General features: G+C 44.9%; 1 protein-coding gene across 2 annotated transcripts in view; it reads right to left on the bottom strand.

Annotated features, from left to right (window-relative positions):
* The window catches only part of SEL1L3 (SEL1L family member 3), a 108,258-nt gene that overhangs the window by 83,674 nt on the left and 12,257 nt on the right, over positions 1–12,327 (bottom strand). For both annotated transcript variants that reach the window (XM_025290229.3, XM_025290228.3), the window contains exon 2: positions 7,092–7,662. In XM_025290229.3, the coding sequence (XP_025146014.2) occupies positions 7,092–7,662 (571 nt within the window). The remainder of the gene's footprint in view (positions 1–7,091; positions 7,663–12,327) is intronic.

Here is a 12,327-nt window from a genome sequence, read left to right as displayed (position 1 = left end):
GAAGTAAAGTTAGAATGATGATAACTCAATCTTCTTTCCAAAGGCAGGACACTAAACAGGCAGTGGTGATTGGGAGTTTTATTGTCCTTAAAGCCAAAGCCTGGGAACAAAAAATTCTACTTTCTAGCAAGTATGATTTAGGTTGGAATTTCTCGCTGCAAAGGGCAATAGGCAAAGAGGTGAGTGACTAAGAAAGCCTGTAAGATGTTCAACACTAGGAGTCTTAAGAATAAATAAATTCCACTCCCAGGAATTTATCCTCCAAACATATTTATTTGTGTGCACAAAGATACACATGCAAAGGGGCTTACAGAAACCTTGTTTCTAACAGTAAAAGACAAAAGATGACCTGCATGACCATCAACAGAGGACAGGGCAAATAAATTATGGACTGTCAGGCAATGCAATGCTAGGGAGCTATTGCAAAGAATGTGGACATGTTTCCTGTACTGACATAGAAAAAATTTCTGCCATATTGTTAATGAGGGCAAAGCAGAATCTTTAGTATCTTCCCAGGTGTGTAAGAAGAGAAGGATCTATCAGCCTAATGATTATATGGGCAGAGAACATCCCTGGAAGGAAACACAGAATCTAGTGTTATTGAGCTTGGCTCTAAGAAATAGGACCAAAAGACTGGGGCAGGTAGGAATTTACTCTTCCCCCAAAACTTTTAACACTCTCTGAATTTTTTAACCAGGTACATGTATTACTTTGTTGGCTACAAGAGAAAAGAACATCTCTGGGCATTTCCATGCAGGCAGGGAGAAGGAGACTGCCACATGCAAAGGCCTGCCCCGCCCTGGGCGCCCCGGCGGTTCAATCCACTTCAAAGAGGCAAAGTCCAGTGGCTGAGGAAAACAGGGTGATTCATGTCAGTCAAAATTCAGCTTAGACAAAAGTGTATTCCTTCTAATTTAGAACCTGGGTTGGAATTGTTTTAGCATATGTCAGAGAAGCAGCTTAGCAAAGTTGAAAGAAGCAAGAACTTGGACTCCATTAAACAAGTTCCCAGAGCCTCAATTTTCTCCTCTGTAAAAAGAGAATGAAAATACTGTCCTCCCCCAGGGCTCTTATGAGGGTTAAATGAGACACTGCGCATGGAAAAAGTGACTTGAAAATCACAAAGACCAATGCAGACACTAGGCATTCATTAATGGTATTACTGAAAAATCCAAGTCTACAGTGATTACCTGGGGGAAAGAAAGCAGTCTCTTTTGTCTCTAAGAGTGTCACGTTTGTAGTTCTTATAATTACAAAAAGCATCATCATATCATTAACTTGAATTGTTCCACTGAATAAACTGATATTTTCACAGAGACACGTAAAGTCTGTCTCCAAAATTTGAGTTAGTCTTCTATGATTTTGTCGTAAACGACTTTTGTTATAAGGAAATCTTACTTACAATCCATTGGGTCTGAAAATGAGAATGAATTTTTAGTGAAAGGACAGGAGAGTGGAGAAGAAGGAGACTGCCAGTTTCTGACCTAAGAGGGAAAATCAGAAAAATCTTCATCTAGGTGGAAGTACCAGTGCAGGAGACATAAGAGATCCCTGGAGGAGGGCACAACGGTCCACTCCAGTATTCTTGCCTGGAGATCCCATGGACAGAGGAATCTGGTCGGCTACAGTCCACGGGGTCACAGAGTTGGACTGAGCACACAGCAGGTGGAAGTAGAACAAAAGCTTGCTACATCTGAGCATGGCATCTAAGGAACTCCAAAGTGTCACCCCAACTTGCCTTTCCAGTCTTCTTTCCGGAACTGCTCATCTCACACTTGAGACTTTACCTGAACAAAAGCTCAAGTGTGGCTACTCCACACTTCCACCTGTGGCAGACACTGGTAATCAATCCACACGGCGTCTCTCTCACTAAGCACAGACTCGGCCTCAGAATCCTCCTCAGCACTGTGCTCTAGGTAGCCACCCCCATTGCTCTGAGCTGGCAAGCAAGATGAAACCCATTGGCCATCCCTCATTCCAAGGGTTGCAGGCTCGTCCCCATTCCCGAGTCAGACTGCATTCCCTTGTCAGACTGCATTCCCTTCTCTTTTCCCCTTCCGCCTGGATGTGCGTGCATGCATGCTACGTTCTTTCATTCATGTCCCGCTCTTTGTGACCCCATGGACTGTAGCCCGCCAGACTCCTCTGTCCATGGGATTCTCCAGGCAAGACTACTGGAGTGGGTTGCCATGCCCTCCTCCAGGGGATCTTCTCGACTCAGGGATCAAACCTGTGTCTCTCATGTCTCCTGTGCTGGCAGGTGGGTTCTTTCCTTTATTCTTTTTCTGACTATGGAAACTCTACTCTTTCTTAAAATGTCTGTTCAAATGTCACTTCCTCTGTGAAGAACCCTTGCAAAGTACTTAAGACGCAGATTGCTCAGTAACTTTTTTCTATGAATAAGTGACTTAAATAAATAAATAGCTTCACGACATCCCCTGGCAATATAGCTTAGTGGTTAAGTGTGGTGTTTGGGAACCAAACTACTTGAGTTCAAGTCCTAGTTCCATCATTAGCTGCGTGACTTTAGACTAATTACTCTAGTTCTCTGAGTCAGTTTCCTCCTCTATAAATAATGACAGTCGTGCACTGGTATTAAATTAGATACTTGCACAAGCACTTAGCACATTTCCTGGCACACAGTGAGTGCTCAGTAAGGGAAAGTGACTGTTACTATTGGGAGCTGTGTTTACTTCTGGATAACCACGTTAAAGAGAAGGACCATGTCTGCGTCTTTGAATCTCCAGACTTAGTAAAGAAATTGGTGCAGGATGGGTGTTCAATCAATCTTTATGGAATTGAACATGATACACATCATAAGGGGTGGTGAGTACCAAGAGAGAACTAGAGGAAGCTGGAGGGCAGAAAGTTAGTTTCTGATATGAGAATCAAAAATGGAAAGAAAAGAAGAAACCTTTGTGGGGAAGGAGTAGAAATTTTGAGCAGACTACTGAAATATGACTACGATTTTGCTAGGAAAACATGAAAGATGGCCATGGGGCTGGGAGAGTGTTGAGGGTAGGGGCAGGGTGGCAGCTTCCAGTAAAAAGAGATGCATTAGCCAAGGCATACAGATGAGTGATCACAGACTCGAGCTAGAGGGCAGGTGCAGGGTGACGGTGTGCTCATGTGTAGTTGCAAAGGAGAATCACCGCAGCCGTAACCAGTGCAGCAAAACGGTCTCCGCCCGGGACGCCTCAGTGTGTACAGGCCCTACGGAAGGCACACGGCTGACCCCACCCTACACGCTCCCTACCATAGCCATGTAAGAAAGCTGTCACAGTGTGATGGTCACGTGTAAGCTAAGAGAGAAAGGGTCCTTGCCTCTTGGCTAAGAGCCCTCATCCCTCAATCAACAAGCAGTTGTCATGTGCCTGCTGTGTACAGGGTGCCACACTGGGCACCAGAACCAGACAAACCAGGCCTTGTGGAGCCTGTGTGCTAGTACAGAGACACTCCACAGGCAAATAAACCATTCAGTATATTCAATTACAAGGCCTGGGGTGCTAAGGTTATGAAGGAAATAAAAGGTGGATACTGGTGTGGTGGGAGCAATTGGGTAGGGCTGCCATCTTAGATAAGATGGTCTAGGATGCTGTCCCCAGTAAGATGACATTCGTGCAGAGGTTGCAAGGAGGTAAGAGAGCAAGTCACACAGTGATCTAGAGGAGGAGCATGTTAGGGGGAGGGGACAGTGATGCAAATGTCTCAAAGTGGGAATGAACTTGGTACATCAAGGGAGAAGCAAGCAGACCTGCATGGCTGGAACAGGTGGGCAAGGGGGAGTATGGCAGGAGATGAGGCCAGTAAGGGGACAGGGACAGATTCCACAGGCCATGCTCAGGAACGTGGGTGATCCTTCCCTACTCCATCAGGGAGGAGCTGGCTGCAGGGGCCGCTGCATAGGGGGACAAGGGCCAGTGGGGAGGCCATTTGCAGACTGCGGCCAGAATCCAGACAGGGACAATGGTGGCTTAGACCAGGATGACAGCAGACACGTGGTGAACAGCGACTGAATATGAGGTCGGGGCTGAAGATGGAGGCCGCAGGGCCAGCTGACCTCTCACAACAGAACACGCAGTCCAGGTGCACCCCTGGAGCCACCAGCCTGAGCGGTTGATTTCTTTCTCTGGGTGAGCTCATGCGTGAGTCAGGCACACGTGTGACAGGGCAGCGGATAATGCCCGGTGTCCTCCCCCGGAGGGAACAGACAATCAGCGGGCCCCAGGCAGGGTGGATCTCTTGGCCAAAGGCAGGAACAGGTGCACTGGCAGGGCACGTGGCTGAGCCTTGGCACAAACGTGTCCTGAAAGGCTGCCAGCTTCTGATCCGGGGTAGATTGACCCAGCAGGGCGGGACGGAAGCCGACTGCACCTCCACCCAAAACCAGCCCACCGGCCGGCCTAGCACAATCCCAGCACGGGAGATGAGCCACAAAGAGTGTCAGGGCACACAGCTCTGGCCCTGGAAGCCTAACTGAAGGCTTTAGGTGGGGGCGCTCCAACCACACAGACGGAACACGTATGCACCGAGACTGGGCTCTCTCTTCATAAAGAGAAAAGAAAATGCGAGCAAGTCACAGTGGGTACTTAGTTCAGACACAGAGCTCTTGCAGGACAGCAGGCACTTGACACAGAAAACGTCCCCCCCCACTCCACACCAGGGCTGGCGGCAGACTGCGATGGGGCCAGGCATGAAAGCGCCCCCGCGGCACACTAATGCCACCTTGTTGTTCGGACTTGACTCTTGTTCTTCAAGAGCAGAATAAAGAAGCCCCCGCTGGGAACCAGCCAGAGGCCTGGCCCCCTTCCATTGCGCCGCCGATATCAAGAACAAAGGTCGTGGACACTGTCCACGGGGCTTGCGGCAGACTCTCTTTTGATTTCCTTTTTAAGACAGGGAGGGGAAGTGCTCCCCTTTCCTGGTGAACAAACCTCAGCCCGGCAAATAGCTGGTTTTTCGGGTGGATGGAGCCCCCCCTCCCATTGTCAGTGACTCTGACTCTTAGAAAAGGTTTTCTTCTGCATTATGCCTTTATTAGACTGGTTCTCGACCCAAAAGTAATGGTCTGAAGGAGGTGCGGAGAAACAAAACCCACTGCACTGTTCCTGAACCCAGTGACTACTGAGAAGGAACAACAAAAGAAAGAAAAACTGTTTCGCATTTTAAGGGTATGTTCAGGCACCCTAAGAACTCAGCCAGTTCATAAATGACTTCATTTGAAAACTTCCAGCTTGCGATTCAGTCATTCTTCAATGAGAAATATGTGATTTGCCAAACATGAAATGGAATCATTAAGCCCTGACAAAATCAATCGGAGGCAAAGCAAAACTGTGGTTGCTTGTGCCCCGTGTTGCCTTCTCCTTAACAAATTAGGAATCCCCGCGGAAGGCATTCCAGACAGATGCTAGCATGGGGCCCTGCCTGGAAGAGGGATGCACGCTGATCATCAAAACGCATGCAGCTTGACTATTTCGGAGGCTTAACTGCCCATCCCACCCTACCCCCAAAGTGCACAGTCACACACACACACACAGAAAGAGAGAAAAGGGATTCTTCTTCTAGATTTTTCTACATTTAAAGCACTGCTCAGACATAAGCCAGACACAGAAGAGGACTATAAAATAAAATGTGGGATGAAATTGTCTAGAACTATGCACACACAAAAGTGCTTGTAAAAACAGGTGTACTCTGAAGAAGGTCTGCAGTCTAGTTAGGAGTATTAGATCAGTGTCAATTTCCGGGTTTTGATATTGTACTCTAGTTATGGAAGATGTCAGTTAGGGGAAGTGGGGGGAAATAAACAAGGACTTGATCCCATTTTTGCAACTTCCTGCAAATCTCTATTTATTTCAAAATAAACAATGCCAAATGTGTTGGTTCTACAGCAAGTGGCCTCCGACCAACTATATACCACGTGGTTATTCTGGTCCATTCTATTTTCATTATATGCCGGGTTGTTTGGGAGTGACCCCAGGAAATATTCACTGCCATTGGATTTCCCCTATCCTCCAAGTCTGCCTGGGGGTCCAGCCACTTCAACTCGAAGTCCCACCAGCTCTATCCTTGCTCCAGGGATTCTCAAGCTTTAAGGTGCATCAGAGTCATGGAAATGTATTTAAAATGTGAATTCCAGGGCTGGACACCCCACAGATCCTGTCTAAGCAGGAAATGGGAATCTGCTTTTGCAACAAGAGCCCTGGGTGATTCTGATACAGGTGATTCTAGGGTCCTGCTTTAGCAAACATGACCAGGCTCGGGGTGAATGCCTGGGAGCATGCCTGGATAGGCTCTCCATTGCAGGATGGGGAGAGAGCTGGCAGGCACTCCACATCCACATAGCAAGGTGCCCCCTGCAACAATGGAGAGAACTATAGCCCTCTTCTTCCAAATGCACGTAGCCAGTGATCTCCAACCCCAGTGCTTAAAGAAGGCTGAAAAAAAGCATAGGAGCCTCCTCTATTGATCCCTCAGTGGCTGTGACCCTGTGACATTTGGGTTAAAATATAGAGTTTGCATTCTATCATCATTATGCCTACTACTTTTTACTGAGTGTTGATTATGTGTTAAGCACATCTCATTTAATTCTCACCACACTGCTCTGAGGGAATTGTTATTTATTATCCCATTTTACGGATAAGAAAACTAGGTTCTGAAAGTTCCAAAGTTACACTGGCAGAAAGTGGCAGAGCCAGGAGTTGAACTCAGGTACTTGGCTGACAAGCTAATGCTGCACCAAAGCCAACACGTGAGGGCTTTTTGAGGGACATGAGGAGGAAGATTTTCCAGATCCTTATTTCAGTGGCACTAATGTTCCTCTTCAATGTAAAGCAGATTCAAGCCTCTCAAAGCACCCTTTCATGACTCTCTGTCCCTCTCTCACCTCCATCTTCAGTCCTGTTCTCTCCTATTCTTTCTCTTCTCACACCTTTTCATTTTCTCCTTTTTCTCCCCAAAGTCCAAAATTACAGACTCAGTTTGCCTTGTGTCCCCCATTTCTAAGATAAGAATTTTCTCATACACTCCTCCTCCTCCCATCCAGGCTGTCTGAAGAAATGAGCATTAGGTTCCTAGCAAGGCAAATGACCTACCATTCTCGAGAGGACACTGGGGAATCTTGTTTGCTCGAAGGTTCCAAATATAATCCATGTTCCACTCAAGGCACACTTGATGATCTTTGAAAGGGCGTTCAAAAGGCGGGACAGTCTTCAACAGCGTGTAATTCTTTGCTACAGCGTGTAGCAAATTTTCCTCCCATTTAACATTCAAGTCCCCACTGCTATATTGGTGAGTAATCCAGGCGCGTAGTATCACCACAGATACTGAAATGGAGTGTCTGATGAAATAATCATCTCTGTAAACCATGATGCTCGGGAATTTCACATGTACGATTTGTGTTCTGCTGGTGTGAAGATGTTTCTCATTCTTCCACCTTTTTTTGTACACGGGAATGCTACTTCTGAACTCAGATGAAACAACTGCTTCCAAATTGACAACACAAGGCTGAGAGCATAAATACTCTACAGAGACTTCAGACACATTGCGAACATTCCCTTCGAAGATGGTGAAATAAATAAAGTCTTTGTAAGCCACACTTTGCTCCACTCTGGGTATCACCGATGTTGTCAGGGAAGTCTGCCTGCCCAAAGATGGTACAAAGTTCTGAGAAGAAAAAAAAAAGAAGTTTAAAAATGATCATATTCTTGTTAATTTTCATTTTAATTGCTTTACAGGTCTTCTCAGGTGGCGCTACTGGTAAAGAACTTGCAAGTCAATGAAAGAGACATAAGAGACACAGGTCCCATCCCTGGGTCAGGAAGATCCCCTGGAGGAGGGCATGGCAACCCACTCCAATAGTCTTGCCTGGAGAATCCCATGGACAGAGGAGACTAGCACGCTATAGTCTATAAGGTTGCGAAGAGTTGGACTTGACTGAATTGACTTAGCATTCATGCACACCTGCTTTACAATGCTGTGTTCATTTCTACTGTACAGCAAAGTGAATTAGCTATACATATACATATATGCCCTCTTTTTTGCATTCACTTCCCATTTAAGTCACCACAGAGGGCTGAGTAGAGTTCCCTGTTCTAGACACTATGTTCTCATTAGTTATCTACTTTATGCATAGTATCAGTAGTGTACATATGTCAGTCCCAACCTCCCAATTCATCCCACCACCCATATTAACAGATATATGAATCATTATATTCCTGGAAGAAAAAAAAATATCCATTTACATCATGCAATGAAAGTGGAAGATAAAGGATGTCGAAAGCACTACCAAACAATTGGAGAAAAACCAACATACACACAGGTGAAGATTAGCCCATATTAAACTCTCTCCCCAGACTGAGTAGCATCTGCTGATCAAAATGGGACTTTCAAAGCTACATGGCAATCATTCCAGAGTTGGTTTCCAAATGGAGGAGCTAGTTCAGGGCAAATCCTGAACAGTAGCAGTGAACATGGCTTAGAGTGGAAAAGAGGCAGTCCAGCTGCTGACATTTTCAAACTATTGTCCTGACTTCAAATGGTAGTCAAAAGCAGCCAAATGAGACAGTGGGAGAAGAGTTCAAAGTGGCGCCCGAGAGAACACATATCAGGGATGCCAGCCTGGCCCCTTTTTCTCTATAAGTTCTGAGCCAGGACAAGCCTACATTACGAATAAGCCAGCAGGAAGTTTCTATTGCTCCAAACCACACATAGGCAGGCTCGGACCACAGACTGTGTTGTCTGATTTTTTTTCACCATGGATGGCACTGTATGTGCCAAGAAAGATTTTTAGCTGTGGGTTTATCTACATGTTTCAATGATGAGGCCCTCTCAGTGTAGATGTTCCTTCCAGAAAAAAATCTGGAAAGTTTTGTCATGAAATCAAGGCAATGGTTTTTGACTAGGAGGCATGGATGGCTGGCTGATAAGAGCTCTTCTCTAAATGAGACTTTGTGATTTAGACATCCAAAACACAGTCAGCTCAGTTTAGTTCAGTCGCTCAGTCATGGCCAACTCTTTGCGATTCCATGAACTGCAGCACACCAGACTTCCCTGTCCATCACCAACTCCTGCAGCTTACTCAAACTCATGTCCATCGAGTCTGTGATGCCATCCAATATCTCATCCCCTGCATTCTGCTTCTCCTTCTGCCTTCATTCTTTCCCAGTATCAGGGTCTTTTCCAATGAGTCAGTTCTTCGAATCAGGCGGCCAAAGTATTGGAGCTTCATCTTCAGCATCAGTCCAGGGAATATCCAGGACTGATTTCCTTTAGAATAGACTGGTTGGATCTCCTTGCAGTCCAAGGGACTCTCAAGAGTCTGCTCCAACACCAGTTCAAAAGCATCAATTCTTCAGCGCTCAGCTTTCTTTATAGTTCAACTCTCACATCCATACACGACTACTGGATAAACCACAGCTTTGACTAGATGGATCTTTGTTGGCAAAGTAATGTCTCTGTTTCTTAAAATGCTGTCTAGGTTGGTCATAGCTTTCCTTCCAAGAAGCAAGTGTCTTTTAATTTCATGGTTGCAGTCACCATCTGCAGTGATTTTGGAGCCCAAGAAAATAAAGTCTCTCACTGTTTCCATTGTTTCCTCATCTATTTGCCATGAAGTGATGGGACCACATGCCATGATCTTCATTTTCTGAATGTTGAGTTTTAAGCCAACTTTTTCACTCTCCTCTTTCACTTTTATCAAGAGGCTCTTTAGTTCTTCTTTGCTTTCTGCCATAAGGATGGTGTCATCTGTATATCTGAGGTTACTGATATTTCTTCTGGCAATCTTGATTCCAGCTGGTGCTTCATCCAGCCCGGCATTTCACATGATGTACTCTGCATAGAAGTTAAATAAGCAGGGTGACAATATACAGCCTTGACGTACTCCTTTCCCTATTTGGAACCAGTCTGTTGTTCCATGTCTGGTTTAAACTGTTGCTTCTTGACCTGCATACAGATTTATCAGGAGGCAGGTAAGGTGGTCTGGTATTCCCATCTCTTGAAGAGTTTTCCACAGTTTGTTGTGATCCACACAGTCAAAGGCTTTGGCGTAATCAATAAAGCAGTAGATGTTTTTCTGGAATTCTCTTGCTTTTTCGATGATCCAGTGGATGTTGGCAATTTGATCTCTGCTTCCCCTGGCTTTTCTAAATCCAGCCTGAACGTCTGGAAGTTCATGGTTCACATACTGTTGAAGCCTGGCTTGGTAAATTTTGAGCATTACTTTGCCAGCATGTGAGATAAGTGCAATTATGCAGTAGTTTGAACATTCTTTGGCATTGCCTTTCTTTGGGATTGGAATGAAAACTGACCTTTTCCAGTCTGGCTCTAGGCAAGTGATCACACCGTGATGGTTATCTGGATCATGAAGATATCTTTTTTGTATAGTTCTGTGTGTTCTTGCCACCTCTTAATATCTTCTGCTTCTGTTAGGTCTATACCATTTCTGCCCTTTATTATGACCATCTTTACATGTATGTTCTCTTGGTATCTCTAATTTTCTTGAAGAGATCTCTAGTCTTTCCCATTCTATTGTTTTCCTCTATTTCTTTGCATTGATCACTGAAGAAGGCTTTCTTATCTCTCCTTACTAGTCTTTGGAACTCTGCATTCAAATGGGTATAGCTTTCCTTTTCTCCTTTGCCTTTAGCTTCCCTTCTTTTCTCAGCTATTTGTAAGGCCTCCTCAGACAACCATTTTGCCTTTTTGCATTTCTTTTTCTTGGGAATGGTCTTGATCCCTGCCTCCTGTATAATGTCACAAACCTCCCTCCATAGTTCTTCAGGCACTCTATCAGATCTAATCCCTTGAATCTATTTGTCACTTCCACTGTATAATCATTCAGGATTTGATTTAGGTCATACCTGAATGGTCTAGTGGTTTTTCCTACTTTCTTCAATTTAAGTCTGAATTTTGCAATAAGGAGTTCATGATCTGAGCCACAGTCAGCTCCCAATCCAAAACACAATAGCAAAAAGTTTACCGTGGACCCCTTTACTCCCACTGGAATGGTTACTATTTAAAAAAAAGAAAGAAAACAAAGGACAAAATTTTGGAGAACATGTAGAGAAATCAGAACGCTTGTGCATTACTGGCGGGAATGTAAAATGGTACAGCCACTGTGGAAAACAGTACTGCAGTCCCTAAAAGAATTAAGCAGAGAATTACCATATAATTGAACAATGCCACTTCTGGGTCTATACCTGAGTTGAAAGCAGGGACTGGAAAAGATATGTTCATAGACTTACAACCAGCTTCATAGCAGCATCATTCATAACACCAAAAAGGTAGGTATTCTGAGCTTCCCTCGTGGCTCAGACGGTAAAGAATCTGCCTGCAATGCAGGAGACCCAGGTTTGGTCCCTGGGTTGGGAAGATCCCCTGAAGAAGGAAATGGCAACTCACTCCAGTATTCTTGCCAAGGAAATCCCATGGACAGAGGAGCCTGGTGGGCTATAGTCCATCGGATCACAAAGAGTTGAACTCGACTGAGCAACTAACATTTTCAAAAGGTATAAACAACCCAAATGTTCACTGATGGATTGACAGATAAACAAAATGTGGTACAGACATACAATGGAACATTATTCAGCCTTAAAAAGGAAGGGAATTATGACACACGCGACAATATAGATAAACCATAAGGACATTATGCTAAGTGAAATAAGCCAATCACCAAAGAATGAATACTGCTTGATTCCACTTACATGAGTTACCAAGAGAAGTGAGATTCACACAGATAGAAAATAGATTGTTGTTTACAAGGGTCAACAGGGAGGGGAAATGGGGAACTGTGCTTTAATGAGCACAGAGTTTCAGTTCTGCAAGCTGAGAAGAGTTCTGGAGACGGATGGTGGTGATGGCCACACAACAGTGTGAATATACTTACTGGCATTGAACTGTACATTTTTAAATGGCTAAAACAGTAAATGTTTTGTTATGAATATTCTCACCACAATTTTAAAGAAAAAGGTCACTGTAGTCTTCTCCAGAGAAGGAAGAAATAGGGAACCCTTTCTTCAGTTCTGTAGGAGGGGCAAAGGTGGATAGCACACAGAGCCTGGGATCAGGGAATCACATTTGCAAATAGTGGGGACATGGGACAGAACATGGGCAGCGCGCCAGTCAAACTGAAAGCAAAACCCTAAGGGAACATAGCATCAAATGAGAGTCATTTTGACTGGGGGCTCTGGGACAGATTTTGTGGCGGAAATGGCTTTCAACAGGGCTTTGAAGAGTTCTTTAGGTAGGGAGGCAAAGGGAGAACACTACAAGTGTTGTGAACAGCTTAAGTAGAGGCGTGAAGGCAGAGAAACATGGCTGTGCGAGGGT

This window comes from Bubalus bubalis, chromosome 7, assembly GCF_019923935.1.
Source record: "Bubalus bubalis isolate 160015118507 breed Murrah chromosome 7, NDDB_SH_1, whole genome shotgun sequence".
NCBI lineage: Eukaryota > Metazoa > Chordata > Mammalia > Artiodactyla > Bovidae > Bubalus > Bubalus bubalis.
The sequence above is the reverse complement of the archived record's forward strand: the minus strand, read 5'-3'. Positions and strand labels throughout refer to the sequence as shown.